Source organism: Balaenoptera acutorostrata, chromosome 15 (assembly GCF_949987535.1).
Source record: "Balaenoptera acutorostrata chromosome 15, mBalAcu1.1, whole genome shotgun sequence".
Lineage (NCBI taxonomy): Eukaryota > Metazoa > Chordata > Mammalia > Artiodactyla > Balaenopteridae > Balaenoptera > Balaenoptera acutorostrata.
The window spans coordinates 16,184,048-16,208,989 of record NC_080078.1 but is presented as its reverse complement, the minus strand read 5'-3'; the positions used below and the strand labels follow the sequence as shown (position 1 = coordinate 16,208,989).

Genomic DNA, 24,942 nt, shown 5'->3' with positions numbered 1-24,942 from the left:
AGGCTTCTGATTTTCTGGTCTGGTGGAGGGTTGGGTGGGAACTTGGGTATCATTTTTCTCTTCTCTCTTGCTCTTGCTAAGACCCTAGTACCTGATCTCTAACTCAGAATTATGTATCTTTGAGGCAGAAATCTCCACGCAAGAAGAGGGAAGAATGGCAAATCTTATCTGGTAGGGTACCTTTCCCTAAAGTTTCAATTTTAAGTCATTCAGACTCATACTTTTCCTCTCCTCCCTTCTATTCCCTTGGTTGCTGGACTTTCCTTGGGAGCTATCTGATGCCTCAGACTTTTCCCTGCTTTAATCCCTCTTGCTCAGGTGCTTTCACTCCCTTTCCAGAAGGCAGGCATTCTACCTCCAGTTACTCCATCTAGCCAGACTGGTTTGAATCAGCCACACCCCCTTCTGAGCTTCTGGGGCTCTTCGGATGGTGGCTGGCCACCCAACCCCACCCCTGGGCTTGGCTTGGAGCCCTGAGTCAGCTCCATCTCCACCCAAGCCAAATCAAACCTGAGGCAGGAGCCGAAACTCACAGTTCCTCAAGGCCTATAGCCAGGTAAGAGTCCCCGTTTGTTTTTACATTTTCTCTGATCTCAATTCCCTGGACCCTCTCCTTGTGTTCTCCCCTGATGACTGTACTGTTTACCTCATCTCAGTTCTTTCCTCATGTCCATTCTCCTGCAGCTTTGTGGCACATATTATTCTTGGCTTTTGTCTTGCCTCTTCTCTTTAACCTTTCCTATCCTTTGTTACTTGTGTTCTGAGAACTGCAAATGTTTTCATTTTGTCTAGGGTGAAGGGGAATGGTTGGGGATGAAGGTAGAAAGGCAGTTTGATGCCAGGGCTCTGAGGGCTTGGGAAATAGGGAGATGAGAAACGATTAAGTAGGGCATCATTATGCAGGTTTCTGTGTGGCTTATGAGGTCATTTGGACTCGGTGTTAATCTGATTGTGTTGTATGACCTGGGTAAAATGGAGAGAGGAGGTGGAAGGGAGCATAGCAAGGGAAGCTCTGATTTGGGGAGGGTGAGGTGTTTCTGAAGTTGAGTTTCCTCAGCTACCAAGAGAGCTTAGATGGGTACTTTTCCCCTCCTTTCCCCCATCCCCAGGACTGTGTTTTCACATGAAATGGCTGATTTTCTTAAAGTGGAGTACAGGACCTAGGATGCCATTCTCTGATTCCTCCTTAATATTTGAGGGCAGCCTCTAAGGAACTTCAGGGCCCTTTGAAATACAGTTTAAAATCACTGAATTGGGTAGTCTCAGACTCCTAGCAGTTTTTGAGATTCTGTGTTTTTCTACTGCCTCTCAGCATGCACCTGTCATTTTGCTTTTCCCCACTTGCCAAAACAGTAAGTAATACAGATAATGCTACATTCACACCAGCTTGCCTTTAAAGACTGGGAACCTTAGGCTGAGGAAAAAGGATTCCAGACACACATTTCCTCTCAGTCTATGAGTCACTAGGGGAATTCCCCAGGTAAGGCAGCATTCCTGAGAGTTCGACTAGGCCATGACATGATCAGAGAGACGGGTAGAGTCTGAGCAAGACTCTACCAGTGGTTCAGTTGTTGGGCTTACAAGTATCTTGACTGTATCGCCCACAGGTGATGGAGGACGAGGAGAAGGCAGTGGAGAGCTTGGTGAGCAACACGGAAGCTGCTCGTTCTCCATCCCCCATTCGCTGCTGCTCGCTCCGCCTCCGCTACTTGGCAGCTACTAGCATTATATGTGGCTGCTCTTGCCTGGGAGTCGTGGCCCTTGTGTTTGCCATCAAGGTGAGGAAAGCAATTCCTATGGGAGCAGGGGTGTGGGTGTAGTAAGGCAATGGTTCTGTATACCTGATCTATCTACACTGATCAAACAATAAGTACCTGCCAGAGCCTGGCTGTGGGCCTGGTGCCAGAAATAGGAATAAGACATGGTTCCTGCCATCAAAGGGCCCACAGTCTAGCAAAAGAGATGGCTGTGAAAGTAGGTAATTATTAATGGAATACAGCTCATCAGTACTATGATAGAGGAAGCACAGGGTATTCCAGGAGCTATGTAGGTGTATGTATATGTATGTAAGTACATGTACGTGTATAATAGAGTAGGTGACAGGAAAGGCATCCTAAGGGAGTAAAAAGAAAGTAATCTTAAAGGATGAGTGAATAAGGGTAAAAGTGCATTCCAGGCGAAGGGAGCACAGGCAGCCTATACAAAGGCAACCTGGACTGTTAGTTCAGCATGACTGAACCAGTAAGGAATAGTGAGAGATGAAGCCAGAGGATCCAGATTCCCAAGAGCCTCCAGTGCTGTGCTTAGGAGTTTCAGCTTTATCTGGGAAGTACTGGGGAGCCTTTCAGGGATTTTTGCAAAGGAGAATGACATGGTCAGATTTGTGTTGCAGTAAGGTCCACTCTCAAGGCCTATAAAGAGGAAGAATGGGAAGGGGCAAGACTCAGGGCAGCCGAGCAGTAACTAGAACGATCTATAGGAGTTCAGAAGAAGCTATGAAGTTTTTGAGAGGGCTTCACCATTTCAAAACATCTAACAGAAACCGCACGTGTACCTTTTGGAATTTCCTCGACCCTAGTTGTATTTTTATCAAACTGTTTTCTTATCATCATAATTTCTGGGTTTCATTAGGGCAAAATCATAAAAAGAATCCTTAATGAAAAAGATGAGGCCCATTGGGCTAATGAGAATGGAGTGCTGTTTGGTTGGACATGAGTGAAATACTCCAAGATTGCTGTTTCTTGCCAAGAATTCCAAATTCTGAATGAATCTGAAATGAGTAGAAAAGGATGGAGAATAAAATGAAAAGTATTTTCCCACATGTGATCTTCTGAGCAAACAACAGCCGTCCTGAAAAGGAGGCAGAGCAGAGTGGGTACCTTACTTTGCAGTTGAGACATGAGAGTTAGAAACTGGAAAGGGAGGTGGAGGGTTTGGGTGTGAGATTTTGAGCCAAGACGAGGATATAGGATTGGAGTGGGGCAGTGGGCATTTTGGGGCAGAAGCAGGGGGAGAACCTAACCAAAAACCTGCCCCCACAGGCGGAAGAGCGGCATAAGGCAGGCCGGTTGGAGGAGGCAGTGCACTGGGGGTCCCGGGCCCGGAGGTTCATCCTGGCCAGCTTTGCCGTCTGGCTTGCTGTCCTTGTTCTGGGCCCGCTGCTTCTATGGCTGCTCTCCTACGCCATCGCCCAGGCTGAGTGACCCTGGCTGGCCTTTGCTGAGAGTCAGACGAGACATCCTGGATCCTGCAATGCGGCATTGCTAGGGTCTGGTGCCAACAATGGTACTTCCTGGCTGGAAGGATGGTGCCTCTCTCAAAGGGCTTTGGAAGAGAGAGGCAGCAGCTGAGACTGATGAGGGGAGGTCAGCCTGCTCTGTTCTTTCAGTGTCCACCATCCCCTATTCCCCCCAATCTCCTCCATCCTAGGGGCCTCTAGGAGGTGGGGTTGAAGCCCAGGCCTGATTTTATTAGTATTTGTTTTGTAATAAAAATCTTTTTTAGTGGCGAAATGCTCCTGTCTAATTGTTCTTCCCCTGCTTTTCCCTGGGCCCTTAGTGAGAGCCAGACTGGACATCTGACTGATGGCAGAAGCCTGCATCTCCCCTTACCTAGGAGCTTCAAGAGGAGGAAAGGATTTTTTCCCCCCTTTTTCTTCTTCTTCTGGAAGTTTCCCTTCTTGGAAAGACCCAAGCTTCTCCCTTACCTATCAACAGAGACCCTTAGGCCACAGAGGAAAAGTCGTAGCAGCAGCTACTAGTTATTGAGTGCTTACTATATTCCAGGCTGTGTGCTAATAAGCATTTTATATTTCTTAACTTCTTCAGTCCTCAAAATCACTCAGTAGTAGGTTCTACTGTTTTTATTTTATAGTTGAGGAAACAGGCACAGATTATCCAAGGTCACACAGCTAGTAAGTGGCAGAGCTGGAATTCAACCTAGACAGTTAGTTCCAGAGCTGAGAGAGGAGTGAAAGGATTGGATAATAGCAACCACCACCCTGTATGTAGAAACTTGTATGATTATAATGAATTTTCATATCCTTTATCTTGGGCCTTGTGATAATATTTTAAACATTTTTAAAACTGTGAGGTACATAAAGCAAAATATCCAAAACAGAATATACAGCTCAATAAGTTAACACAAAGAAAACATCTGAAAAACCACCATTCAGTCAATTTAACCAATTTAACATTGCCAGCACTCCAAAGCCTCCTTTATACCCTTTCCAATCACTACACCTTCGTTTCTTCCCAGAGGTAACTTTCTGTTTGTTACCCACAAGTATTCTGACTTCTAACAATGTAGTTTAGTTTTGCCTGCATTTGAACACTATATAAATGGAATCATATGTATTCTTTTTATGTCTTGCTTCTTTTACTTAACATTGCTTGTGAGATTGATCAATATTTGGTGTAGCTGTAGTTTTCATTACTGTATTGTATTCCATTATATGGCTATATTACAATTTACCCATTTTCTGTTAGTGGACTTTTGGAACGTTTCCCATTAGGATATTATGAATCATGCTGCTTTGGACATTCTTGTACATGTTTTTTGAAGTACATGTACCCTGGGAATGAAATTTTGGGGTTATTTCACCAGCAGAGAGACCAAAAGAGCACCTAAAGGAATCAGAGATGTTGCACACTGAAGATTAAAGGGGAAGAAGGGGCACATGATGGTTGTTTTCAGTGTTCCAAAGTGTTTCAGGAAGGAAAAGTGAAGGGAATCCACTGTTGGTCCAGAGGTTAGAACTACAACAATGGGTAGAAGCCATATAAACAGCAGTAGTTCTGAACCTTGACTTCACAATGGAACCTCCTGGGGAGCCTTAAAAAGTAACTTATGTCTGAGCTTTACCCCCCCAGAGATTCTGATTTAATTTGTGTGAGGTGCTGCCTGGGCATCAGGATAACTCATTTTAGAGAGATTTTTTACAAAAAATTTTTAAAGCTAGTATTTGATTAATTAGCAGCTTCAGTTTAACTAGAATATCCCATTTCCCCAAACTGATTACATGAGGTCTTGCTATTTTTTAACTCTTTATTTTGAAAAAATTTCAAATCTATAGAATAACAGTACAATGAACTCGTGTACTCTTACCTAGATTTATAATGTTTAACACTTCACCACATTTGCTTTATATCTTTCTAAATATACATAATTGTTACTGCTGAATCATTTGAGGGTAAGTTGAAGGCCCTTCATCTCTAAACACCTCATGATCTATATCTCCTAAGAACAAGGATATTCTCTCACATAACTACAGTACAATTATATAATTCAGAGAAGTTAACATCAGTACAATATTATCTTCTAATATATAGTCCATATTCAAACTTGCCAGTTGTCCCAATAATGTCCTGTATAGCAATTTTGCTTTAGGGTCCAGTGTGGGAACACTTAACTGCATTTAGTTTGTCATATCTCTTTAGCATTCTTCAATTTTTAGTAGGTCCTCACCCTTTCTTTTTTTGTCTTTCATGACATTTTTGAGGTGAGGCCATTTCTAGAACGTCTCTCAGTTTGGGTTCTTATGACTGAATTCAGGTTATGCATTTTTGGCTGAAATATTACATAAGCTGTATGTCCTCAATACATCACATCGAGAGGCATATGTCAATTTGCCCTTTTATTGGTGGAGGTAACATTGACAACTTGATTTTAAGGTAGTGTCTGTCAGATTTCTGCAGAGGTAAAGATACTTTTTTTCCTTTGTAATTAAAAAGTTATCTGTATAGGGACTTCCCTGGTGGCGCAGTGGTTAAGAATCCGCCTGCCAACGCAGGGGACACGGGTTCAAGCCCTGGTCCGGGAAGATCCCACATGCCGTGGAGTAACTAAGCCCGTGCGCCACAGCTACTGAGCCTGCGTGCTGCAACTACTGAAGCCTGCGAGCCTAGAGTCCATGCTCTGCAACAAGAGAAGCCACCACAGTGTGAAGCCCATGCACCGCAACGAAGAGTAGCCCCTGCTCACCGCAACCAGAGAAAGCCCGCGTGCAGCAACAAAGACCCAACGCAGACAAAAATTAAATAAATAAATAAATAAATAAATTTACCAAAAAAAAAAAAGTTATCTGTATAAATACCTCAGCAAATTTTTACCAGTAACTTTAATGCCCATTTTGCCCAAGTCACTTATTCTGAGGCTTACAAAATGTTGATGATTTAACTTTATCATTCTTTCTATACTTATTAGTTGGCACTCTACTATAAAGAAGGTCTTTTTCTTTATTTATTTACAATTTTTAGTGTCAGTATGGTCTCAGATTGTTTTTAAATTCAATTTGTTATATCCATTACTGTCATTAGCCTTCTTAAATTGTTTTGTTGAGGTATAATTTACTTACAGTAAAGTACACAGATCTTATGTGTGCCGAATGGTGAATGTTTTTACACGAACACACCTGTGTAATCACCACCTAGGTGAACAGAACATTTCTAGTACATCAGAAGGCTCCCTCATAGCCCTCTCAGTCTCATTATCGTTTTTGTCCCTGATTTCAACCTGGTTCTTGTGTCTAAGTCCCCATCTTTCTTCACTTGCTTTCTGGCACAAATTATTCCAGGCTCATTTTGTACTTTCTCTGCTCCAGCCTGGGAATTGGCCATTTCTCCCAAGGAGCCCTGGTTTCTTTTATTGAGGACTGTTACTTTGAAATCAGTATCTAGACACTAGCTTTGCTCACTCTGCTGGGACATTATTGCTTCTAGGCCCTTTCAGAGGTTAGAGCTAGAAAATATCTAATTTTATCTAAAGTAATTTCTTAAAATCATACCTCCAATTTCAATCAATCATAAGGTGCTCTCCTTTCCCTATTCCAGATTCCATATTCCCACAGTAAGAATCTAGGCTGCCAACTACATCAATGTTTATTCATTTGCTCAATTTCAAAATAATTATCCCATTATGCTACCAAACAACAAGTCTACTAAGTAAAGTACAAGATTTCTTTGCAACTATTTTGTCTTTAGATTAATGGTATAAGGTCAAAGTACTCTGTTAAAAAGTTACTTGGATTCGTTTTTCTCCTCTTACATGCTTGCAATCCCAAAGTGACATTTCTAAGATAGCTAGAAGATTAAATGAATTCATTCTCTGCCTCCTGGAACACAACCTCCACAAGGGTAGGGACCTTATTTTTTTTTCATTGCTATTAGTCTAACTCTTAGACGCTCAACAAATATTTGTTGAATGAGTAAGTGAATGCCAGGGTTGAGCTGTGCACTGAGAAGATTTATGAAGTGAGTCGCTCCTGGCAGAATCTCATAACCTGGTAGGCTTCGAACCAAGTGTGATATTCCCCAAGGCTTTCGGGAGGTGGTGGTGGAAGACTGGGAAAATGTATAACCCCAGATGGTGAGCACTAGGGCTTTGGAGGTATTCAAGAGTCGGAGCAGCCACAGGACGAGAAAGCCTCTTCTGGCTGACGGGCCGTGGCTCGTACAAGCTCGTACCAAGTAGCCAAGTTGAGGTCCAAGTTGCATGCTCTGCCCCTCAAAGCAGGCGCTTTGGACTAGGCTGCTAATATTTTTAAAAGCCGAATTCAGATAGAGATTCTGAGAGACTGAGGGGACCATGCCCAAGTCCGGGAGTCGGAGGCGCAGCGCGCGAGTCCCGCGTACCGGCTACCCGGAGGCCACACTTACCGGTAAATCTAACTTCCGGGTCCCGTTCCAGGCCTCCAGCCCCACTGGCCAATAAGCTCCGCCCCCTGCTGGCCCCCGCAGATGCCGTGCCCTGATTGGCCGTATCTGAAGCCCCGCCCTAGCGTCGCAACCTCAGGTAACTCCGAGCTCCAACTCCCGCGCCAGCCTCGGGACTGTCGGCTTCTTATTGGACTACCAGTTTCCAATCGGAAGGGTGTTTGAACCTCAGTCTTCGGGTGGCGCTGGCCATTGGCGGACAGGATGGGGGCGGGGCCTGAGGTCGTCGCCGGCACTGCCTGTGGATAAGGTAAGGGACTAGAGGCGAACCCGGCGACAGGGCGGCCTCGCGTCGACTCTGACTTCTCTCCCCGCTCCCGCGGGTGAGCCCGCGCGAGACCCCGCGCCCCCTCCCAGCGCCCGCCCAAGTGCGCCTGCGCAACAACAGCCCCCAGCCCGAGTACCCCTTCCCCTCTTCCTCCGCACCTTTTCCCTTCCTCTCCCCCGCCCCCCTCCCTGCCTTGCCATCCCGTCCCGACCCCTAAGGCCCTTTCGTGGGGTCTCCCTAGTCCCTGTCCTTCCCCCACCCCGTCCCCATCCCACAGGATCCTGGCTCCCCAGCCGCAAGGGCTGCGCCTCCGCGAGCCGCGATGTTCGTCCTCTCAGAGCCTGTGGGCCTCCCTGCCTTCACTGCCCTCCGTTTCCTCCACACAGGCCCCCACCTACTTCAAAATGACGCTGGACGTGGGGCCGGAGGATGAGCTGCCCGACTGGGCTGCGGCCAAGGAGTTTTACCAGAAGTACGACCCTAAGGACGTCATTGGCAGGTGAGCCCACGGCAGGGAAACAGAGGTCCAGAGAGGTCAGGTCCTAGCCAGGGTACACAGTTCCCTCTGAGGGGTGAAGAGTTCTAAATGGGAAGGGTCAGTGGTGAGTGGAGGAACATTTGGTGGCTAGACTCTTATTCTGGGTCAGCCCCCATTTTTTCACGAATTCATTCATTTATGTGTTCAACAAACATAATTCAAGCACCTACTGCGTGGCAGACACAAAGGTAAATATGGGGAGGGTAGAAGAGATGTTTATGCCCTGGAGGTACTCCAAGTGATGTGACTGAAGGAGACACATGAACGCATAAAAAGTATCAGGCTGTGTAAAAAGTGCTGCTGGGTCTCAGAAAACTACAGCTTCCCAGAAGTGGTGATATTTGGGTCTTGAAGGATGAGCAGGAGTTCAGCACACACCAAATAGAAGGAAGCCGTCACCTGTAGAGGCAGTGGCCGATACATTTATTCATCAAGGTTTCCTAAGCATGTACAATGTGCTGGGTGCACTGTGCTAGGCACTGGAGATGTAAGACCCACACCTTAACATCTTACAAGGTTTCTGTTCTCCTGGAGTTTATGTTCTAGTGGTAGAGAGAGACAGTAAACACGAAAACAAGTTAAAGTTCATTGTAAGTGCTAGGGAGAAAATAAATAGGGTTATGGAACAAGAGTAATTAATGGAGCTGAGACTTGGACGATGAGAATGAACAGGTCATGAGCTGAGGCAGGATATATTCTGAGCAGAGGGAACTGCCGTGTGCAAAGGCTCAAGATAGGAAAGGGTCTATTCAAGCAATAGATAGAAGATCATAGTGACTAGAATGTTGTAAGAGTGGGAAAAAGGTGGAGGAAATTAAGTTGGGGAGGTAAATAGAGGTTGGATTATGTAGAGCCTTGGGCCAGGATAAGGAATTTTTTTAGAAATAAACTTATTTATTTATTTATTATTTATTTTTGGCTGTGTTGGGTCTTCGTTGCTGCCTCGGACTTTTCTCTAGTTGCGGCGAGTGGGGGCTACTCTTCGTTGCGGTGCACGGGCTTCTCATCACGGTGGCTTCCTTTGTTGCGGAGCACGGGCTGTAGGCGCGTGGGCTTCAGTAGTTGTGGCTCGTGGGCTCTAGAGCGCAGGCTCAGTAGTTGTGGTGCACGGGCTCAGTTGCTCCACGGCATGTGGGGTCTTCCCGGACCAGGGCTCGAACCCGTGTCCCCTGCATTGGCAGGCGGATTCTTAACCACTGCGCCACCAGGGAAGTTCCAGGAATTTTTTTTTTTTAAGCAGATATTCATATTTTTAATTTTTATTTATTTATTTATTTCTTTTTGGCTGTGTTGGGTCTTCGTTTCTGTGCGAGGGCTTTCTCCAGTTGCGGCAAGCAGGGGCCACTCTTCATCCCGGTGCGCGGGCCTCTCACTATCGTGGCCTCTCTTGTTGCGGAGCACAGACTCCAGACGCGCAGGCTCAGTAGTTGTGGCTCACGGGCCTAGTTGCTCCGCGGCATGTGGGATCTTCCCAGACCAGGGCTCGAACCCGTGTCCCCTGCATCGGCAGGCAGATTCTCAACCACTGCGCCACCAGGGAAGCGCCAGGAATTTTTTTTTAAGATTTTTTTTGATGCGGACCATCTTTAAAGTCTTTATTGATTGTTACAATATTGCTTCTGTTTTATGTTTTGGTTGTTTGGCCACAAGGCACGTGGGATCCTAGCTCCCCAGGGATCGAACCCGCACCTCCTGCATTGGAAGGCAAAGTCTTAACCACTGGACCTCCAGGGAATTCCCTAGGATAAGGAATGTAAAGTTTATTCTGGTGATACTGGTGGTTTCCAGTAGGGTAGTAATATGATCTGATTTACATTTCTGTGATTTGGGGCCTAGGAACCTAATCTTTCTATGCCTCAAAGTTTCTCCATTGTAAATGGGAGAATTAGAAAAAGAGCCTACCTTGTAGGTTGCTGTGAGGAAGGAAAGAGTTAATATGATACTCTTAGGACACATCCTGGCACATGGTGAGTGCTCAATACAGATGTGTTATTACATTTAAAAAAGATCATCTGGCTCTTATGTGGAGAGTGGATAGGAGAGGGGCAAGAATGGAAGCATAGAGACCAGCTAGGAAGCTACTGATTCATTCAGGCTAGAGATGGTGATGGTTTAGACTAGAGTGGTAGTGGTAGAGATGGAGAGAAGTGGATAATTTAGGTGATGGCTAGAAGGGAGACTTGGTACAATTTCCTGAAGGACTGGATATGGACCACAAGGGAAAGGGAAGAAAACAAGAATAAATTCTAAGGTTTGGATTTGAGTGCTTGAGTACCGTTTACTGAAATGAAGAAGACTGGGGAAGATCAGTCTGGAGGGAGGTGTGAGCAAGTCAAGAGTTCCACCAACTGGAGCTGTCCAGTGGGCACGTGAGTCTGGAACTCAAGCAAGAGCGCTGGGCTAGAGCTGTTAACTTGGGAGGCATCAGCATATAGATAGTAGTTAGCAAGAGAAATGTAGAGTAGTGAAAGAGGCCTAGGCTCAGACCGTGGGGCATGTCACCATTAAGGAGTTAAAGAAGGAGGAGCCAGCAAGGGAAACTATAGAGATGCCATCTGTGAGTTAAAAAGAAAAACACAAGAGTATGTTTGGAACTTCCCTGGTGGCTCAGTGGTTAAGAATCTACCTGCCAGTGCAGGGGACGTGGGTTCGATCCCTGGTCCAGGAAGATCCCATATGCCACAGAGCAACGAAGCCCGTGCGCCACAACTACTGAGTCTGCATTCTAGAGCCCGTGAGCCACAACTACTGAGCCCACGTGCCACAACTACTGAAGCCTGCGCGCCTAGAGCCCGTGCTCCACAACAAGAGAAGCCACGGCAGTGAGAAGCCCGCACACCGCAACGAAGAGTAGCGCCCCCGCTCGCTGCAACTAGAGAAAGCCCGCGCGCAGCAACGAAGACCCAACGCAGCCAAAAATAAATAAATAAATAAATAAATTAATTAAAAAAACCACCAACTTTTAAAAAAAAAGAAAGAGTATGTTTCTGGAAGGTTGGCGTGGTCTGCTGTGACACATGCTGCTGAGGCCAGGAAATCCAGTGGGGGTGTGACCATTAGATTTGTTCAGACTCCTTTTAGATAGCACATGGAGATGTCAAAAAGGTTGTTGGAATCAGGAATTCTGGAGAGAAATCAAGGCTTGAGACAGCGTAGCAGGAAGCATTTGCACATAGTTGGTATTTAAAGCCCCTGGGGGGAATTCCCTGCGGTCTAATGGTTAGGACTCTGTGCTTCCACTGAAGGGGGCATGGGTTTGATCCCTGGTCAGGGGACTAAGATCCCACATGCTGCGCGTGGCGTGACCAAAATTGAAAAAAAAAAAAAAGCCCCTGGGTCTGGATGGAGGTCACAGGGAAGAGAGAATATTGGGAAAAGAAGAGAGCTGAGATCCAAGTCCTGAGATGCTGCAAGGTTTCAGGACCAGGTGAGGGAAGATGCACTGAGGCTAGGAAGAGCCCTTAGGTAAAAACAGTGGTTCCACTGCCAAGGGCACAGAAGGACCAGTTTTGAAGAAGGCAGATCAGAGAGTAGGGTCCTTATCATTTCATTCCAAGATTACTGTGGTAGCATCATCCCTCGTCTCTCTCTTCTACCTTTTCCCTCTTGTTTTTCCTGCACAGTAAATTACCTGCACACTCTAACTAAATTACTTTTTCCAGAGTACCAATTTCAGACCTGAAGCTTTAAAAGAGCTGGAAATCGGTGATAAGTTATAAGTCACTGAAACAAAGGTTGAAGAGCAGGGTTATAGCCAGGGATGAGGCTGAAAAGAGACTAAGAAGTTGGTGAAGGCCTTGAGTGACAGATGAAGGAATTCGGATTTGATTTTTATCTTGTAAGTAATAGGGAGGCAGTATGGAAAGAAAACAAGAATTTTGAATGCATTCCACAGGTAACTGTAAGGTTGAAAGTATTAGGTATCATTTAAAAAGAGGACAGTTGCTTTAGAGGTACTGCTGAGGAATGAGGGGACACAGAACTTAGTAAAGAATTTAAACAGGGAAGTTTTTAAGCAGCGAATGACACGATTGGGGCTGTTTTAAGAAGCTAGTTCTCAAAGCAGTGTGGCAGATAGGTGGCAGTGGTTGAGATTAGCAGCAGGGAGATCAGTTAGGAGACCACTGTGGTGGTGGGGATGGAGTACTAGGAAACAGATTTGAGAGATAATACAAGATGGGCTGGACTGGTTGGATGTGGTAGATTGTGAAGGAGAGGGCGAAGCCAAGAATGGCACCAGGGTTTCTAGTTTGGGAGTCGGATTGAATGGCATTGCTATTAATTGAGATCAGGAATTGAGGAGCTAGTGTCGGGAAGATGAAGTGTTCAGTGGTCATGATGACAGTGAGAGGTCTCTAGGATCCTTGGGAAGCAATTCATTCAGTAAGATGTGTTGGCGTGACATCTGGGGGAGTTCCCTGGTGGCCTAGTGGTTAGGTTTCTGGGCTTTCACTGCCATGGCCCGAGTTCAATCCCTGGTTGAGGAACTGAGATCCCGCAAGCTGTGTGGTGCCGCCAAAAAAAAAAAAAAAAAAATGGCGGGGGGTGGTGGGGTAGACAATCTGGGCATGAATGTTGAAGTCATGGAGGTGGATAAGATTACTGAGAGTGTATATAGCCTGAGAACAGGGCCAAGGATGGGATCCTGGGGAAGTCTTAACATTTAAGGGGTGGGCAGAGAACAAGGTACTCTGTTTGGACTTTGAAGACCCAGGTTTCCCATGTAGATAGTCATGACACATAGTAGGAAGGCTTAATTAAAAGGGAATGCTCCTACAGGTAGGGGCTTCCCTGGTGGCACAGTGGTTGAGAATCCGCCTGCCAATGCAGGGCACATGGGTTCGAGCCCTAGTCCGGGAAGATCCCACGTGCCAAGGAGCAACTAAGCCCATGCGCCACAACTACTGAGCCTGCTCTCTAGAGCCCACGAGCCACAACTACTGAAGCCTGCCTGCCTAGAGCCCATGCTCCGCAACAAGAGAAGCCACTGCAGTGAGAAGCCCGTGCACCACAATGAAGAGTAGCCCCCGCTCGCCTCAACTAGAGAAAGCCCGCGTGTAACAACAAAGACCCAATGCAGCCAAAAAAAAAGAAAGAATAAATAAAATAAATAAATTAAGGGAAAAAAAGGGGAATGCTCCTACAGGTAAAATGCTATAGGATACCAGCGAAGGGAGTGGTCCCTCCCTCCTGGAGAATAAACAAAGAATTGGTAGACGCAGCATTCATTTTGGGCCTTAAAGCAGGGTTTCTTTGCTCTATGACTTCAAAGGATCTTTGACCACCCCCCCGCCCCGAAATAATAAAAATGTTGGCTATATGTGGCAGAGGTCTCCAGCTTTCCACAAATTCTCAGAGGTTCATTAAAAGATGAGTAATAATTAGACCAGGGACCTCAAACTCAGGTGCCCTTAGTAGTTGGGCAGAAAATGAAAACTGTGAAGTGACCAAGAGTAAAAGAGTAGGAAGTGGTGAGCATTGTGGCAGCTGGAGCGTTCTTGTTCCAACTAAGGTATGTGAATTCAGACTTGTAAATAACAATGCACTGACCACAGTGTAATATATCTGTGGGCTGTGTTTGCCTGGAGGGTCAATAGTTTGCATCCACTGATTGAACCAGAGATGTGGGTGACAGGCATTTCAAGCAAAAGGAGTTACATAAAGGCAAGGAGGCCCTGGGAGCACAGCAGTGAGGTTATGTGAAGGGCAGCCAGGGAAGCAGCATGCGAAATGTCGTATGAGGTCAGATCCTGGAGAGATTTGCACCTTAGCCTGAAATACTTGTAGGGTCACACAGAGTTGGTGACAGAGCCCAAGCAAGGAGATCCCTGTCTAGGACTTTGTCTTTTTTTCTTTTTTTCGGCCATGCCATGCGGCTTGTGTGATCTTAGTTCCCCAACCAGGGATCGAACCCGAGCCCTCTGCAGTGGAAGCGTGGAGTCCTAACCACTGGACCGCATGGAATTCCCTAGGACTTTGTCTTTACAAAGCCAAATGGGCTTTCCTGTCTCTACCTCATTAACGCCTTTCAGCATCCCTTCAAGATATTGTTGGCTACATTTCAGAGCAGGTGAAGTGGAAGCCCAGAGACCTTATGTCAGTGGGTCACTTGGAGGTTAATTAGTGACAGATTTGGGGCCTAAACCAAGATCTCCTACTTCTCAACTTTGGTCTTCTGGTCAGTGGCCCAATATTTATTTGGAGCCTCCTTCACTTGAGGTATTGTAGGGGAACTTTGGGATTTAGATGGGGTAACCGTGGAAGTGGGTAAAATCTGGAGGGAGCCTTCCCACTTTCTCCTTGTGGGGTTCTAGGGCAAGGGGCAGGTTCTGGGGCCCAGTGCTTAGGCTCACCCATGGAGGGAGTGGCAGAGACTGGAACCCAGGACCCCTGCCTGCCTGCCCTATGAGCTTTGTGTAGCACCTTGCTGGGTGCCCAGGTTGCTTGCTGAGGCTACTGTGAAGCTCCTGCAGGCCAGGCTGAGCTCCTTGGGAGCTCGCCCTGTCGTCTAAATGGGTTTCCAGAGTCTGGCGTAGTGGGTGTGAGGCTGCCGAGGCTCTACTCTGCGTGGAAATGAGAGAGTAGGAGGCCCTGACTTGTGTGTTGTCTGACTCTGGCAGAGGAGTGAGCTCTGTAGTCCGCCGTTGCGTTCATCGAGTTACTGGCCGTGAGTTTGCGGTGAAGATCATGGAGGTGACAGCTGAGCGGCTGAGTCCTGAGCAGCTGGAGGAGGTGCGAGAAGCCACGCGGCGAGAGACACACATCCTTCGCCAGGTCGCCGGCCACCCCCACATCAGTGAGGCTGCATTCCCTGCTCCCGTTAGCCCTGCCCACAGCCCACTTCCCCCAGCACTGCCTCCACGCCTCTGCTCCCTTACTCCTGGCTCTGCTGCACCTCAAAGTGTGGCCAGCCTTTGGGTCCCTACTGCCTCCTTTGGTTCTCCTTCCTTCCCAGTAACAGCCCACTGCTGCCTCAGGGTGGAAAAGGCCCTTTAATGTGCATCTGCTCCTTTCCATCTCTGTCTCTCTGCCTTTCTGCCTCTTTCCCCAGTCACTCTCATCGATTCCTACGAGTCTTCTAGCTTCATGTTCCTGGTGTTTGACCTGTGAGTATCTCCCGGCCCCAGTCGAGAAGCCTCCTCCTCACCTCCATGCATGGACCCAGCCTTACAGCACAGTGGGCTGAAGACCACCCTGCTCACACCTTCCTCTGCTCCCGCTTAGGCGTGCCTGCCAGCTCAGGGCTCTGGCCCTTCTCCCTAGGTGCCCAGATTGAGGCAAGTTCTTCAAGAGTCGTAGTGACCAGCTAAGTACAAAGGGTCTTCATGAGACCCTGTTTTAGGAGGAGAGTGTTCATCTGTGAGCTGACCACTTATAAACAGACTCTCCCTCACCAGTCGCCCGGTGTTCAACACCCTCCACTGGAGTCTCTCTCTGCCCATCAATTCTTTTTCTGGTCGGTCTAAAGCTGAATGTCAGATATTATACAGTGCTATAATGCAAACCAGTTGCAAAGGTACTTCAAAAGAGAATGGTTTGGATACCAGATGTTTAAGAGAGGCCCTTGGAAGAAATTTACAAAGTCTTCAGACAGAAATGACCCTCTGCAAGAGTCGTGGGGAAGTGGGAAGTATTTGTTACACCACCATGCAACTTTGCGGAACCTGATGTGTTCTTTATTTCAAGGATTGATGCAGAGTTGCAATTATAGCCTCAGTTTTTAAAGACAAGATAAAATAAGCAAAATTCAAAATAAAGTCCCATTCAACTTTCTTGCTACTATTAACTGTAAAATTTTGGTCCGTGGTCTAAATAGATTCACTTCAAAAGGCGTTTTTTTTTTTTTTTTTTTTTTTTTAAAGGATTTTCTTATTTATTTATTTATTTATTTATTTATTTTTGGCTGTGTTGGGTCTTCGGTTCGTGCGAGGGCTTTCTCCAGTTGCGGCAAGCGGGGGCCACTCTTCATCGCGGTGCGGGGACCGCTCTTCATCGCGGTGCGCGGGCCTTTCTCTATCGCGGCCCCTCCCGTCGCGGGGCACAGGCTCCAGACGCGCAGGCTCAGCAATTGTGGCTCACGGGCCCAGCTGCTCCGTGGCATGTGGGATCTTCCCAGACCAGGGCTCGAACCCGTGTCCCCTGCATTAGCAGGCAGATTCTCAACCACTGCGCCACCAGGGAAGCCCTCAAAAGGCGTTTTTTGAGTGTATTCTCAGATAACACAGACTTCCTGTAAATGATTATTATCACAAGGCACTTATTCTTGCTAAAATAGCCCCCTTGTGGCACAGTGCAGATATTTTGACGGCCACCCCATTGGGCCAAAGTGCCCCTGACATCCGGTTCACTCTTGGAGTGCTCTGTCTCGAGACCCTTTCATTTGTCTACAGAGGGATCTCTTTACTGGCCTTTTCCATGGTATTTTCTGTGAGCACTGGCTTCTTTTCTCAGCCGCCACTGTGAGGTGCACCTATCTCCCAACCCCTCCTATCCCTTAGGATGCGGAAGGGAGAGCTGTTTGACTATCTCACAGAGAAGGTGGCCCTCTCAGAAAAGGAAACCAGGTAATGGCTGAGCCTGCAGCCCCTGGGATGAGCAGGGGTGGGGCGGGGCAGGGAGAAGCAAAGGAGACTGTGCCTCCCTCAGGTCCATCATGAGGTCTCTGCTGGAAGCAGTGAGCTTTCTCCACGCCAACAACATTGTACACCGAGACCTGAAGCCTGAGAATATTCTCCTAGATGACAATATGCAGATCCGACTTTCAGATTTTGGGTTCTCCTGCCACTTGGAACCTGACGAGAAGCTTCGAGGTGAGGGAACCTGGTACCCTGAGAGGCTTGGGAGGGAAAGAGGCTCAGGCCTGGGGCTGGTTGGCTGGGTCTGAGAACTGGGTCCCAAGTACCAAGGAAAGGAAGGTCATTGAGCGCTTGCCAGGTCCCCACTGGGTGCAGAGCCTTGTGTGCAAATCAGTGTGGGCTTCCTGACCTGGAGGCAGACAAGTGAGCAGATCATGGCACACAGCAGGCAAGGGGCCATGCCAGGAAGGAGTACCTGATTCAGCTGTAGGGACCCACAGAGGAAGGGGCTTGGACCTCGGCCTGGGGAGGCTGGGCTTGTCGCAGGAGGAAAAAGAGGGAGCGAGGGATAGCAGGGCTCAGCTGTGCCTTTGGGGTCTGGCGGAGGCAGGTCCACAGTGTGCTGCTTAGGTGCTATGAGGAGCCTGGTGTGGCGCGACAGCCCTTCTCACCTGGTGCCCACACATTTGTTGTGACAACCATTTCTAGTGCAAGTGGAAAACTACACAAAGTTCAACTGTGAGACTCCTCAGAGCCTTTAATATACTACTTCCTCTCCTTCAGTGGCTCTGCATTGGACTTACTAATAGCTAACATTCACTGGGCACTTATTGTGAGTAAGGCACCACGCTGAGTCTACATGGCTTATTTCTCTAGATCCTCTCAACAGCTCTGAAATAGTATTTGTGTCTCTATTTTATAAGTGGGCTTAATGAGGTGAGGTGACTTGCCCAAGGTCACGTAGGTGTGATTTGAACGTGGGCAGTGTGACTCCAGAGTTCATGGTCTTAATCTGTGGACTTACACATCTTCCAGATGCTGTGCTTTGTGTCCCTTTGGGCTGCCACATACACTTCCCTGTTCTGAATCATTTCTGCCCCTGCCCACTCCAGCCTCTCCCTTGGCTTGGATAATTCAACTTTTACTTTAAAGCTCTATGTCTATGTCAGGTTAGAGCCCTTGCTTTTTGCTCTTATATCTCCCCCACTTCATGATACCTGTCTTACTCTGTTATTTGTTTGCTTTCTGGTAGGTGGTGAGCTTGGTAAGGGCACATCAAATTCGCCACTGTGTCTAGTGTGGTGCTTGGCACATGGTAGGCGTTCAGTAAATAGTTTGAGTTGGAATGAATTTCCCAAGAGAAATTCAATTTCTCAATTCAGGCCTGTTAAGATTTCTTGGAAGTGTGCCATGGATCACAGTTTGGAAATTGCTGGGATGGAAGAATCGGTGCCAGAAGAAACTAAAAATATAGGATTAGATCAAGTCATGGAGGGCTCTGTGCTGTAGGAATCTAGACTTGATCCTGAGGCCATGATGGGAAGCCAGGGAAGGGTTTTAAACAAACAATTTGCCCAGAACGTGCCTTAAGAAATCCCATATTCCTACTCATTCCCCTTGGTTGAGTGGTGGTTCCACTAACTGCAGTAGAGATTATAGGAGGAGGAATAGATTTGGGCAGAAAGGAATGCAGAAAAGATTTAAGTTTTGGTTTCTATGTGTGTATATATGTAAAAACGTGATAAAAAGTTGTGTAAGGAGTGGGTTGGCTGGAGGGTTGGGGGAGGCAAGTGGTACAGTTGGATAGCACCTTGAAGTCAATCTAAAAATCAGGTTTTCCCAGGAAGGCCACCAGGAGCCTTGGTGGGTCCTTGAATTGTTCAGCAGGGCTAGGGTCTACTATCGAGACTTGGCAGAAGGCAGGCAGGAGCAGCATGGGAACACTTGGGGCCCTGGTGGTGTTGAGGCTCCAGCAGAGGTCTGGTGTTAAGGGTCCTTGAGGGGGCTGTGACATCCCATCAATCTCAGGCCTCTCTCCCCAGAGTTGTGTGGGACTCCAGGGTATCTAGCACCAGAGATCCTTAAGTGCTCCATGGATGAAACCTACCCAGGCTACGGCAAGGAGGTCGATCTGTGAGTTTCTGGTCTCCCCCTTCCCTCCTCCTTCGTGTAGTGTCCTTCAACACATTCGCTCACCTAGTCCTCCCTGCCTGTGGTCTCTTTCTCAGCTGGGCCTGTGGGGTGATCTTGTTCACACTTCTGGCTGGCTCACCACCATTCTGGCACCGACGCCAGATCCTGATGTTACGCATGATCATGGAGGGCCAGTACCAGTTTAGTTCACCTGAGTGGGATGACCGTTCTGACACTGTGAAAGACCTGGTGAGCTGGGGCCATGAGAGGGCAAGGAGGGAGGCCCAAGAGCTGCCCCTCATGCTCTGGCATTTCCCGTAGATCTCGAGGCTGCTGCAGGTGGATCCTGAGGAGCGCCTGACAGCTGAGCAAGCCCTACAGCACCCATTCTTTGAGCGCTGTGAAGGCAGCCAACCCTGGAACCTCACCCCCCGCCAGCGGTTCCGGGTAAGCCTGAGAGTGTCAGGGTCTGGGCCTGCTCCTCTGTCCCATGATTCTTCTTGTGGTGGATGTGCCAGTGGAGCTCACACTGCCCCCTTTCCCAGGTGGCAGTGTGGACAGTGCTGGCTGCTGGACGGGTGGCCTTAAGCACCCACCGTGTACGGCCGCTGACCAAGAGTGCACTGTTGAGGGACCCTTATGCGCTGCGGCCAGTGCGGCGCCTCATTGACAGCTGTGCTTTCCGGCTCTATGGACACTGGGTGAAGAAGGGTGAGCAGCAGAACCGGGCAGCCCTCTTCCAGCACCGGCCCCCAGGGCCTTTTCCCATGATGGGCCCTGAAGAGGAGGGGGACTCAGCTACTGTCACTGAAGACGAGGCCATGCTGGTGCTGGGCTAGTACTTCAGCCCTGAGGAATCCCAGGAAGCAGAACTCTCCAGGAGGAGGATTTTTATCATTCCAGCTCCTCTGGGCTCTGGCCTCAGGCCCCCCCCCCCCCATGCCTGGCCAGGCCCGCCACTGATCAAACTATCATAGAGACCAGCCCTGTACACCTACCCCCACTGGCCAGGGCTTTGAGATCAGAGCTGAGGTGGAAGAGAGCCACCCAGAGTGCCATGCCTGGCCTTATCCATGCTGCCTGTGCCACGTATGCAATAAAACCTGCTACACGCCAGGGAGAGCCAGCGTCCTGTGTCTGGTGCCTGGCTTCGGCAGGGAAGCCCAGAAGGTGCTCAGGAGGGGGGTGGGGTAGGGCCACTTTGGTCCAGGCCTTTATTGGGGAAGATGCTGGGGGTCACTTGGTCTTGTTCTTGCCTTTGCCTGGAGGTAGCTGGAGGGGCCGCTCGAGTGCGGTCAGCTTGCTGCCGAGCCTTTCCTCACTGGCCTTGAGCCGTTCCTCCACCAGTTGTTGGAGCTGCTCCAGTTCCTTGTTCATCTGGGTCTTGATGTAGGCCCGGAGGACGGAGACCTGGCCTGCAGGGGCAGGGAAGAAGGGACGGGTCAGAAGAGATGCTGTCTGGGGCTGAGGGATTGCTCCTAGCCAGGCAAACACAACCTTCCAGGGTGCCCCTGGGAGCTACACTAGTGGCAGTGTCGCTTCAATTCAGGAAATGTCAGCCAGCCCTTCTGTGAGAGAAAGATGGGCAGAGTAGCTATGCTGCTGCATTTTCTGGATTGCTACTTAGTAGCCTTGTGACCTGAGGCAGGTGACTTAACCTATCTATGCCTCAGTTTCCTCTGTGTAAAATGCAGATAGTGATAGCACCTAGCTACTAGGATTGAGAGAGGATTAAATGGGTTAATATATGTAAAATGTGGGAATTCCCTGGCGGTCCAGTGGTTACAACTCCACAATTCCACTGCAGGGGGCACGGGTTCGATTCCTGGTCGGGGAGCTAAGATCCTGCAAGCCACATGGCACAGGCAAAAAAAAAAAAAAAGTATATATATATATGCTTAAAATGGGGCCTGCCTGGCACATAGTGTTGTCAAATGTGTGCTGGCTATTGTCATTGGGTTGGCTTTTTTTCTAATTTTTATTTATTTATTTATTTATTTTTGGCTGTGTTGGGTCTCTGTTGCCGTGCGTGGGCTTTCTCTAGTTGTGGTGAGCGGGGGCCACTCTTCCTTGTGGTGTGCAGGCTTCTCATTGTGGTGGCTTCTCTTGTTGTGGAGCACAGGCTCTAGGCACGCGGGCTTCAGTAGTTGTGGCTCACAGGCTCTAGAGCGCAGGCTCAGTAGTTGTGGCGCACCGGCTTAGTTGCTCCACTGCATGTGGGATCTTCCCGGACCAGGGCTTGAACCCGTGTCCCTTGCATTGGCAGGTGGATTCTTAACCACTGCGCCACCAGGGAAGCCCTATTGTCATTGGTTTTATAATCCTTTTCTGGGATTCCTGCCTCACCCCCAGCAGCTGTGCTTTTATCTGTTTGCCATCTTGGACTTCTGCATAAGGAATCATTTGGAGAAAGGACACCATGACTAAAACAAAAAGTCTGAAGTCCTGATATGGTCTAAACCCTTCATTTCACACTTGCCCAAAGTCACAGGGAACCCTAACCCCTCCAGGTCCTCACTTGGCTCTGGCTCTGGCTGGACCACTGTTTCCGGTTCCTCCTCCTCTGGGGTGACTGCCTGCTCCTCCACCTCTTCGCCCTCTTCTTTCTCTGCAAGCCAGAAGGCAGGAGGAGGCTTCAGCCCCAGCCCCAGCGCAGTCCAGCCCTCGCCCCGGCATTCTCCCTTACCCGTCTCATCCTTTGGCCAGAGCTTGGGTGCCTGTAGCCCCACGTAAGTCAAAGATAGATCCAGCCGCACCTGGGAAGAGGGAGGAAGACGTCTGCACTGAGGGAAAGGGGGGAGATGAGGGGTGGCCTCTTGTAGTCCATGGCCCAGTACCTGGGGTGTGAAGACGTATTTGTAGAGCTTGAAGTGGCGGAAGTAGGTGTTGACCACATAATCTGCCAGGGCCAGCAGCTGTTCCTCCTTAAAGAGGTTGATACTGAAAGGGGGCCGCTGTTGGGATGATTGGGAGTTAGAGGACTGACCACCTCCTGAAGCCCTCACCTTTTCTCCAAGTGCCCAGCAATCCAGGAGCAGGAAGAGCCCACTGTGGCCTTCAGAGGAAGATGAGGGTCATGTGTGTAAGACAGGGTGGGAGGCTGGGCTAGACCTTATCTGGGGGGAGAGTGAAACTGACCCTGATTCCATGGCAAAAAAGAACACTGGTGAAGTAGCGGTAACATTCCTCCACGTTGCCCAAGGGGGTTGCTGGGAGGGAAGGCAAGATGTGACAGTGAGTACCCTCCCTGATAATCATTCATTTTAGTCACTCAACAGCTACTTATTGAGCATGAGCTTTAGAAGTAGAAAGATATAGGCAACAAATATTGAGTACCCACTATGCACTGTTCTGGGCACCGAACCAGACAAGTTCCTGCACTTAAGAAGCGTATATTCTAGTGGAAGTGACGGACAGTAAACCAAGAAATACATAGTTTAGCCCTCGTTAAACATTCTGTAGAAAATTAGTTCCAGGAGTAAAGCAAGAGCTGTTTTATTGAGCACTGTGCATATATCTACATATATTATATATAATATTTCTCAGAACAGTTTCCTAACGTTAGTGCTGTAGCCTTATTATAGATAAGGAAATAGAGGATTTCAAAGGTGAAATAACTTGGGTGTGATACTGCTGCTAGTGATGACGGAACAAAGATTTCAGGTGCTAATCCTGCTTTTACTTCCCCTGGTCACTTGTGCCAGCCTTCTCCTCTCCCCTGGACTCAAAAAGCCTTCGGGGGCCTCCTCTTACCAATACAGGCCTTGTGAAGATCTTGGAGCAGGGCACAAGCCGTTGATGTCTGCTCCAGGGAGAAGCCTTGTTGGCGGCAGAAGATGAGTGCATGGGAGAAGAGGTCCAGGGTGATGGCGTCCCGAAGGCTCTGCGCAGGAGAGCCTAGCCCCAACAGCTCGGCCAGCACCCTTGGAAGGGAGAGAGGAAGGAATGAGTGACAACCAGAGCCTCCCTTCACCGCCCCACACTAGTGTACAACAGGCTTTGGAACCAGGCATTCCTCATGCCTTCCCAGCCCACCCACCCCCAAGCCTTCCCCAAGAGCTAGCTCTTATTCCCCTCCCTGCTCCCCCTGCATACTCCCTCATCTCCTCAACGTTGGCTGTCTTCTCCAGCCTGTGCATGGAATGGATGTCCAGGTACTTCCTGTCATAGGAAAAGAGGGGAAAAGGTGTTCGTGGCCATTATGCATTAATCTCATGACAGGGCTATGATGGCTAGAGCATTGGACTGGGAACCAAGACACCTGAGTTAGAGGTTTGGCCCTTCCACTAAATTGCTGTGTAACCTTAGGCAGGTCACTTCCCTCTCTGGGCCTCACTTTCTCCATCTGTAAATAGAGGGTATGGCCAAAATGAACTCTTATGATCCTCTTCATTTCTAAAGCGTAGGGTTAGGAAACGAGTTCTGGTCTCTGCCACTCCCTTACTGTATAACTGGTCAAGTCTCCCTCTGTGAACCTCAGTGTCCCCATTTGTGCAATGCTCCATAGAGGCGCTGATACTACATTTACATTCTCAGTCTTTGGCTCCCCTCTTCTCACACTCTCTTTGGACTGGGGCAGCAGGAGACCTGACTTAGTCATCTCGGGTAATTGCATCTCTGGGCCTCAGTCTCCTCATCTGTAAACTGAGGATACCGTCGCTGTTGACAGGATTGTGGGGAAGCCCTAAAGGAATAATACTAGTGTGAAGGGTAACTTTCCCCCAAAGCTCTTCACACTCACCATATGCAGATCCGGGTCTGGGGCAGTGGCGGCTGCAGAGAGAAAGCGGATTGGGAAAGGCAGAGCTGTGTTGTTCATGGCCCCTAGTTCTTGAGCCGTTGCGAATCTCTAGCGGGCCTAAGAACGCGCTAACTTGCCTTCTCATCTTAAAGACTAGCTACGAGCAATGCTGGCGGGCTAGGCTTCAGCGACCCCTAAGTACTATTCATGAACATATTAACAGGGGGTGTCACACACCCCTGTCTCTTCACCAAGGCAGCCCGGGAAACGTCTTGAACGTTAGAAAGCATAACGACGGGTGGCGCCCTGCTGGGGAACCCTTTTATAAACATTCATGAGTGGACCACTCTGTCCAGTCCTCACCGGGAACAAGTTGGCTGCAGGATCTTCATCCGCATTCACCGAAGCCACGGTCCCCGACTCGGTATGCACACCTATTCCCATCCGCGTGGCCGATTCATCCAATGATCTGAGGTCTTTCTTGGGTTCTCTCCGCAGTTCGTAGTGCTGTTCAAGCTCCGACTGCATTTTCAGTCCCTGGAATTGGCTGGACTTCCGGCGGATCATCTTGTCGCTCCTCTGTGCCGCGGGGCACCACGGGTTCTGTCCTGCCTCGGTTCTGGGACAGCCGGTTCTCCGGCAGCTGCTGCCAAGGCCCGGCCCTCTACCGACGCTTCAGCCAATCTACGCTGCAGAGAGGCCCGGTGCAGCCAATCCGCTGGGGGCGTCTTCCTCCGTCTCAACAGTGACCGTTGCTAAGGGGGTTCTTGGAGCAAGGGAGAAAGCGTACGGCGCTCGCCAATCAGTGAGAAGGGAATGCGCGTGCGTAATAAGCTGCAAGGCCCGCCCCCGTGCCCTCGCTTCAAAGTTGCTATTCTGAGGCAGGCGATGTCATTAGGACTGGAGAGTAGAAGTGTGTTGTCGGTTACCATAGGAACTGCCTACTGGCCAATCACTGAGAGAAAGAGGCGGTG

General features: G+C 48.7%; 3 protein-coding genes across 9 annotated transcripts; 2 read left to right on the top strand and 1 right to left on the bottom strand.

The window, feature by feature from the left end:
• Positions 1 to 25: 25 nt before the first annotated feature.
• On the top strand, positions 26 to 3,528 carry TMEM265 (transmembrane protein 265). The gene is made up of 3 exons (XM_028167502.2): positions 26 to 556; positions 1,608 to 1,778; positions 3,042 to 3,528. Exons 2-3 carry the CDS (start codon positions 1,611 to 1,613, stop codon positions 3,201 to 3,203), a joined length of 330 nt encoding a protein of 109 aa, XP_028023303.2. The 5' UTR covers positions 26 to 556; positions 1,608 to 1,610; the 3' UTR covers positions 3,204 to 3,528.
• A 4,346-nt stretch (positions 3,529 to 7,874) lies between these two features.
• Positions 7,875 to 20,347, top strand: PHKG2 (phosphorylase kinase catalytic subunit gamma 2). Of its 3 annotated transcripts, none has more exons than XM_007186424.3 (10): positions 7,875 to 7,962; positions 8,367 to 8,479; positions 15,139 to 15,314; positions 15,570 to 15,624; positions 17,017 to 17,082; positions 17,165 to 17,328; positions 19,137 to 19,227; positions 19,323 to 19,476; positions 19,549 to 19,674; positions 19,773 to 20,347. In XM_007186424.3, exons 2-10 carry the CDS (start codon positions 8,385 to 8,387, stop codon positions 20,064 to 20,066), a joined length of 1,221 nt encoding a protein of 406 aa, XP_007186486.1. In that variant the 5' UTR covers positions 7,875 to 7,962; positions 8,367 to 8,384; the 3' UTR covers positions 20,067 to 20,347. The 3 variants fall into 3 exon arrangements, with proteins under 3 accessions (XP_007186486.1, XP_007186485.1, XP_057385436.1); XM_007186423.2 differs by lacking the exon at positions 7,875 to 7,962 and adding an exon at positions 7,967 to 8,035; XM_057529453.1 differs by lacking the exons at positions 7,875 to 7,962; positions 17,017 to 17,082 and having other exon boundaries at positions 8,129 to 8,479.
• Positions 20,348 to 20,444: 97 nt separating this feature from the next.
• CFAP119 (cilia and flagella associated protein 119) lies at positions 20,445 to 24,736 on the bottom strand. Of its 5 annotated transcripts, XM_007186421.3 has the most exons (9): positions 24,332 to 24,729; positions 23,969 to 24,000; positions 23,323 to 23,388; positions 22,981 to 23,150; positions 22,366 to 22,436; positions 22,065 to 22,181; positions 21,914 to 21,983; positions 21,746 to 21,835; positions 20,445 to 20,642 (listed from the first exon to the last, which is right to left on the bottom strand). In XM_007186421.3, exons 1-9 carry the CDS (start codon positions 24,533 to 24,535, stop codon positions 20,464 to 20,466), a joined length of 999 nt encoding a protein of 332 aa, XP_007186483.1. In that variant the 5' UTR covers positions 24,536 to 24,729; the 3' UTR covers positions 20,445 to 20,463. The 5 variants fall into 5 exon arrangements, with proteins under 5 accessions (XP_007186483.1, XP_057385437.1, XP_007186484.1 ...); XM_057529454.1 differs by having other exon boundaries at positions 21,914 to 22,181; positions 24,332 to 24,732; XM_007186422.3 differs by lacking the exon at positions 22,065 to 22,181 and having other exon boundaries at positions 24,332 to 24,730.
• Between the last annotated feature and the right edge of the window lie 206 nt (positions 24,737 to 24,942).